The 7,500-nt window shown below is 36.5% G+C and overlaps 2 protein-coding genes across 2 annotated transcripts in view; one reads left to right on the forward strand and one right to left on the reverse strand.

Moving 5' to 3' along the window:
* Positions 1–1,731, forward strand: part of RhoGAPp190 (Rho GTPase-activating protein 190) — a 188,368-nt gene extending 186,637 nt beyond the window's left edge. The window contains exons 36-37 of the mRNA XM_086536650.1: positions 561–605; positions 1,033–1,731. Of these exons, the coding sequence (XP_086392776.1) occupies positions 561–605; positions 1,033–1,234 (247 nt within the window). The 3' untranslated portion in view covers positions 1,235–1,731. The remainder of the gene's footprint in view (positions 1–560; positions 606–1,032) is intronic.
* A 3,841-nt stretch (positions 1,732–5,572) lies between these two features.
* LOC122253898 (uncharacterized) overlaps positions 5,573–7,500 on the reverse strand; it is a 6,543-nt gene continuing 4,615 nt past the window's right edge. Inside the window, exon 2 of the mRNA XM_043017314.2 lies at positions 5,573–6,849. Coding sequence (XP_042873248.2) covers positions 6,472–6,849 — 378 coding nt within the window. The 3' untranslated portion in view covers positions 5,573–6,471. The remainder of the gene's footprint in view (positions 6,850–7,500) is intronic.

The raw sequence follows: 7,500 nt of genomic DNA on the forward strand, positions 1-7,500 counted from the left end.
TTATCTAAAACCAATGGCATTGACGTTCACTTTTCTTTAAATTCTTTAGTTTGTTTAGTGCATTTGACCCTTTCATTCTTACTTAGACTCAAGACCCCTCTCTGATTTGCATCATTTCCGTATTCCTCAGCCTGTCGTATACAGTCTTATTCCGCATTTACTACTTGCCCCTTTTATCCATTTCACTAGTTTTAATGCGATTGCATTGATATATATATATTTATTGTTATATAAGAATAGTTCAATTCAAAGAAATGAGTTTATGAAGTGAAGAAGTATTAGAGAGGAAAAAAAAAAGATAAATGATAAAAGCATGCTGTGTTATGCTCCTTTTTGTTAATGTTGTCATCATTGTTGTTATATATTTTTCAAAATCATTTGCAACCAAGGCTGTTCTCTGTTTTTAAGTTTCCACATGTTTATGTTAGCATAGAGGTCTAATGTTCTTGATCAAATTATCGAGGGTGATACTCTTGTATTATTGGTAACAGGCATTGCGTGACTGCAGTTAAGACCTTTTATGGTTGAAGGTAGATGTCGTAACTGGCCTCCCTTCGCAGTCACTTCGAGAAGTTTGAGACGTTTATTTTCCAGCACTTTGTCAGGTATGTGAGCTTTTTGGATTTTTGTAGAAGTGTGTCTTTTTAGAAATTGACATGAATTTCTTCTCTGATGTAATCAGGGAAATCAGTTATTATCTTATAGTTTAGAAAGTTAATTATACTCACTTGTATTATTTAAAATGATATTGTTTATAGTTATTTGTCTCATTACACTGCTAAATACAGATACTCTCTTGCTAATATTCCTACTCAGGTCAGTTTCAGCCTGTTCATATAAAATCTTGTATGAATTCTTATTAAAGGATTCCGAGAAAATAAAGGAATATGCCAGCTCCTGCTATTTTAGTTTGATAATTGATCAGCCTGCCTCTGTCCGTTCAATAATGTATCTATATGTCTAAGTATATTGTTACAGCAATAGTATAGTAAGTTTAATAGTGATTGTGACATTTTTTGTTGTTTTTTTCAGAGTTGCTGAAAATTGTAAATTGAACTCCATGGATAGTAAAAACCTTGCCATCTGTTGGTGGCCAACATTGTTACACACACTACAGTTTACAGACATCAGTGAATTTGAATCTCAGCGTCCGCACATCGAAGATATAATTCAAACAATGATCGACCAATTTCCTTTCCTATTCCAAGGAAAAGAGGATTATGTCATGGTCTGATATTAACCAGCGTTTTCCTGGTAAACATAACTTCATTTGTTTACATTCAGCTGTGCTTTGGTCTGACAAATCAAGGTGTGGCTCTTGATAAACAAAAAAGGTTATGTTTAGCATGAAAACTTGACCCTAACTCCCCGCAGTCTCTGTTGCTGCACGTCATTTTCCCACGGGCCATGAGTGTTAGTGCCACATTTGCCTCTGTGTGGCATTGTTTGGTCACCATGGCTTCTTCTGGTTGCTAACTAGACGCTAACAGCCACAACTTGATGGGGCAATGCTTCTTGACAACAGAAACCTGGGTACTTATCCCACAGTGGCAGGTGTAATGAACTACATGCCACTGTGGTAGTGTTGGGAGCATTAAGTCAATGTTGTGGCTCAGTGTTATTGTTGGCTGCCCTGAACTATATGCCAGTTCAGAAAGTGATCAGTATCCTATTATCTAAGACACACAAGTAGTGTGTGCTGTGTATCATAGAAATGACAACCAAAGAAAATTATCTTCCAATTTAGTGGAATGATAAATATGATTGTGATTAAATCAAGCAAACTAGATGAATATTAAAAATAAAAAACAAAAAAAAAAGTGTCAAATTGTTGTATCAGCAATATTGACTGTAGATATAAACTTGAGTCACCTTTCCATTAACATAAGTCTCTTTTACTCTGCCAGAAGAAAACCACAGAAGTTCTGTATGCAGATGAAGGTTATTATGATCGTAGATTAACCAAATCTGAAGAATGAATGTCTGTAGTGTGTTGTCAGGCCAGCATTGAAACAGTATTTTCTAACTCTTGTTGGATTTGGATGAGATGCTAGAGAGAGATTGATAAATTTTAAAACTTGTCTGAGCCTAAATGAGCTGTAAAGGAAATAGAATTAGTGATTTATGAGTAGAAAAAATAGTTTCAGGTATACTTTAGTGTTATGATCAACTAATCATTGATATAGTTGACAATATGTATATTATATGCAGACTCAACTTACGTACTGTTTAAATAGGTGGAGTTACTTCTGTTCTATTGAGCGTAGCATATGATGTTCATTTCATATTGTGATAGCATAAGAGGGTACGCACTATTTATGCCGAGTGCTGGATATATTGAAATTACAGCCAGAGCTTTTAGTCACAGATTAAGCTCATGTTCCATGTTGTGTCTCCAGTACCAGACAAGATGCCAGTACCTATGTGGTATCTGACATTCCAGCCTGTCACACAGTTATCGAGTGCCATCATGTAGATTTGATCATTTTCAAAACATTTGATTAACAGTTTAAAATAGATTGTTTTTATTAATTGGTGCGTAAAGTTTAACTGTCAGCCTGGTGCAGATTCCTCTGAGCATAATAAGTCCATGCCACATACCAAGTACGAGAGTGAAAGTTCTTGTACCCTGCTCACAGTTTGGTGCACAGTAGGAAAGTGGGTCTCCATCAGACGTCTGTACTTGACAGATGGCTTTATTGCGAGCATCCTTCTAATAACGCAGTGGGCCAACTGTGGTTCCCTGAGAAGACATAGTCCCTAGCTTTTCTTTACTCTCGCCGAATTGTGTGTCGCTACCCGGGAGGACTGTCACTCAGCACACAATGTCTGGTGCCTCTCAGGGAGAAGTTTTGCCTCCCTGGTAATATCAGGTACCCCCAGCCCCTTCCATCTACCCTTCCCCACTTCCCTTAGAGAAAGCTAGAATTCCAACCCCCATCCGCTGGAATCATTAAGGGTAGCCCGTGGAGAGTTGCACTTGTCAGGCAGTGTCAGATGATCCCTAAGGGAGTTGCAGTGCAGTTCAGTTTTAATTGAAAGAATTTATTCTTAGGGTGCTTGTTGGTGTCTGGGATGTGTGTGGTTTTATTTTGTTTGTTATTTTTTTGCTCTTTTAGATTTTTTGCTTTGTTTTGTGTGTGCTTTTGGCTTGGTTTTGTTTCTAGTATTCAAGCGGCTCTTTGCTTTTACTATATCCAGTCACCTGGCACTCTGGAGGTGCCCCCTTAGGAGCATCATCTCACCAAATTACTGGCATTGTCGTGTGAAGTGATCCCTCCTGTGGATTTTCCAGTCCTTCCTGGGTAAAGTCCCAGCTCCCTGGCAGTGTGCATCACTCTCAGGACAGTGTGGGTGGAGTCCCATAGTCACATGTATTTACCTGCTGTGACAGGAGCTCACATATCAAATTGTTGAGTCTGGTGGCGTTAAGCATTCCAGTGTACAGCAGTGCTGCTTCTCACTTGTGGATCATCATTTAAACGTTCTCATAACGTTAGCATCCTGCCAAGTTATATCAGCATTTGCGAGGGGAATCACTTTGTAACCTCATTTTCATTGCACAAGCACATCGAGTTGTGTCTGTGTACCTCCAGTGTTGCTACTGTAAAAGAGATTGATATTTTGATTATTGTCTAGTGATCTGGCTGGTCGTTATAATACATTTACTCTATTCAAATTTAGGAAATCAATTTTTTTATATATATATATATTTCCTGTTATGTCCTAGGTTTTAAGTCATTCTTAAGCATTAGCCATAGGTTTGTTCACATCATAGTTTTTATTTCTATGAACTCTATATACAAAGATGTGTTCTCAAATTGACCAAAAAATGCTTTGTTTAAATATGTACAATAAGTGACTCATTGTGTGGGGTCAGTATGAACTGACATTATTACCTGTATGAATGATAGTGCCATAGTGTGCGGCAAGGACAGCAAACAGTGCCAACGCCATTGTCGACGTTCTGTCTCATTGTCTTGCTAGTTGCTCCCTGTTCTTTATTTTGTTACTTTGCCTTGTTTAGTGTTAGCCACGTGGCTGCCAAGTGGTACTATGTGTGAACTTAGCGCTATTCTGTGTCATGCAGCGTCGAGTGGTGGCAGGAGCAAGAACAAGATGAGACAAGGGCAATGATCCCCCACAAATATCAGCACAAATTACAGAGTTTCTCCAGGAAGTAAAAAAGCTTCCAAATTAGCTGGTGCCAGCTTCCCAGCACCACAGTTGGGTGCCAGATGTACAGCCTATTGCATAATATCTTCCTTGCCTTGTTTTTTGTAGTCAAGCAGATATAATGATTTCATGTTGAAAGGAAATTAATATTTATTGTACTGAAATGACTAAGAAAATTCATTTTGAATCAGTAATGAGGATCTTTCTTTTGGCAGTATTACTGCTGATAAGTGATTGCTATGTATAGATGTATGGACTCAAGTTGTCATTTGGGCAGTTTTGTAAATTACAATTTTCCAAGAAAGTTTTTATTTGAGTTTCATACAGTCCATCAGATTAGTGAAGGTTTCTTCATGTGGTATGGTTTATTACTTTTCCTTCTGTTTTATATTGATTTTATTATAGTTTTTAAAACCTAACTACCTGCATATATATTTTTTTTAACATGAGTGTAGGGACTGGTTATATTATGTAACTTAAACAGCAAATGCTAGTCAACATGCCCTGCCCACTCGACAGCATCATGTAAATTTATTAATGTATTGCACTACATATTCTTGAATTCATTGTATAAAGTCTTACAGCTATACAGACTTGTACAGCATATGTGACGAGTGAGAGATTCCATGTACAGTGGACAATGAAAGGAGTTTTGAGGGTAGTATACTATATAATGCATATTTGGATTAGTATACTACTAACTATGAATAAAAGGCATTTGCATTTGACATTTGTTTTATTATAACATTGAGAGTGAAAGGTGGAGCATCAGAGCTTTATTTTGCTAATCAATCAGGATGGCAACACAAGTAACTGCACTTATATCTTAATGCTATGGTGTATAACCAGAAATTTATTTTAACAAAAGATTTCTCAGTTTATTATTTTAAGTATTCTAAGTTAGCAGAATGCATCATACAGAACAGATAAACAATAATGGACTTGAATCTCCTTGAAACTGGTTAAAAAATATTTGTTAATTTAGACAAGGTCCTCCCCTCCAATTAATGTTTCTGGTGAAGCTTGATATTTTCTGTGCAATGTCTGGTATATAATTTTACAAGGGCAATGAATGTTCTGAAGTTTGAACAATAATAGTCAAGCAATTGAAACATGCACATGTGCATGTACACATACACTAGCACATGTATGCATACACACATACATACATCTAAATGTATGTGTGTGTATGTATGTATGTATATATATATATATATAATATATATATATATATATATATATATATATATATATATATATATATATATATATAATATATATATATATATACATATATATGTATATATATACAGTATATATATATACATACATACATACATACATACATACATACATACATACATACATACATATACACACACACACACACAGGAGAAGACATTTCTATTCATGCAATCTCTTTAGTCCTCATGTACGGTCGAACAGGTCATGAGACCTGGTCGGACTGATCCAATTGGATGGAAATCCTTGCACACATGATCCAGCCGCACTCAAAGCCAGATCAGCTGGGGATAGGAGACGGTCATAACTCGATACAACGGGGATATACTTTTGTAAGGAGTTTCTATTATGGCTTTAACAATGAGGGAGAGAAAGCAAAAAATAAAATTAACAAATACTGTCCATAAAATAGGTAAAAATTATTATTTTTCGCATTTCTCTGATAGATGAATTCGAACTTGCACTAAGTGACGGACGGAACTATTTAAGAATAGGACACATTATTTCGAGGTTGTCACTTGCAACCCCTCACATAAAAAAAGAAAAAAAAAAAAAATAGCGTCAGGCAATAAATCCACATGAACAGCCCCCTGCAACATAAAATTTCCTTGCTACGGGAAGAGCTTATGAAGACCTGAAGTATTCTATGTACTACAATAATATATGAAGGTAACAAACGTTATGTATTTTTTTTAATGTCGCTTTTATTTTGAAGTTAGATATAATTGATTCACTTCAAAATAGCCTCCTTCCTCAAACATTGTACACTGAACTACATAGAGTAACCTTAATTGCATTTACATGAACATTCCTTGTGAAATGTTTATTAAGCTAAATAGTTCACAAATGCGTGACCATAACATAACTTTTTAGCAGTCTATGATTCCATCAAAATAATTAATTTTAAAGAATATCAAGCCTTGTTCACAAATTATACTTTGTGAGATCTCGGTTATTAAAACTTTAATTGATGCTCTGGGGTTCATACCCTGACTTCGAACTATTGGAAATGGGCTAGTTACAACTGACAGTCAGGAACTAAACTTTGTGGTGTCATGAAATCAATCTCGTGGTATTCCTGAGCGTCCCAGTCATGCCTTCATAAAGCACATCATGTATAAGTTTTTCTGCTATTACTTCCATGCCAGGCGTCATTTTCCTCAGTTTCGCTGCAACATTTTTCCCGATGCAATCAAACTCATCTTCTAGACGTGAAGAAGTCGCGATACGCTCCCCTATTAATGAAAGCAAAACATCACTCTGAGAGACAGATGCTGATCTCTTGCTCCGTTTCAGGTGCTTGGAAGAGCAGGCTGGAGTATTTAGCGCAGCTGAGCTCTGTCTTGATAACGTATTGCTACTGTCTCTGTCATGTTCATGTTCATGCACGGGAGGAAATTGCATGTCGTCATCCAAAACGGCGAGATGTTCCTGGAAACGAGACAAAGGCATTTAATCTATCGTAAATGAGTGGTACTATTTTATCTACTAAATATTGTATAGTTTATTGTTTACAGTTACCGTCTAATTAGGAAGATTGGAAGGCAAAATCACCGCAGTTTAATGAACTAGAACTTTCCGAACTGTTTGGACAAACGCATAAATATAGTTCCTCCACCTGACTGTGGTTCATACTACTATAATTTAAAGTGTAGCCACATCATGATTCTGATAGCAGTAATTAATGTAAATTATGAATTTGCATACGTGATTTCGGTGTTAATGGACGCGTTTCTTAATGGCGGCGTGATTGTAAATACATTGTTCTACCATTTAGTTACCTGAAAGCAAACTATCTCCACCACCACACATGTATCATTTGTATTTGTACCCGCAAAACTATCAAAAGCCTTACAACCAGCGAGAACTCGATCACAACACACACACACACACACACACACACACACACACACACACACACACACACACACACACACACACACACACACACGAAAAAAAAAAATAATAATAAAAAATAAAAAGAATAACTACCGGTTGTCAAGTGCAATGCGTGTCATGGAAAACGTATTCGGCGTAACAAGGGTTTTCAGTTCTCCCATCAATAGGACAGAAAATGAACCG

Source organism: Penaeus japonicus, unplaced genomic scaffold (assembly GCF_977035675.1).
Source record: "Penaeus japonicus unplaced genomic scaffold, GWHDUDI00000001_assembly GWHDUDI00000005, whole genome shotgun sequence".
NCBI classification, from domain to species: Eukaryota; Metazoa; Arthropoda; class Malacostraca; order Decapoda; family Penaeidae; genus Penaeus; species Penaeus japonicus.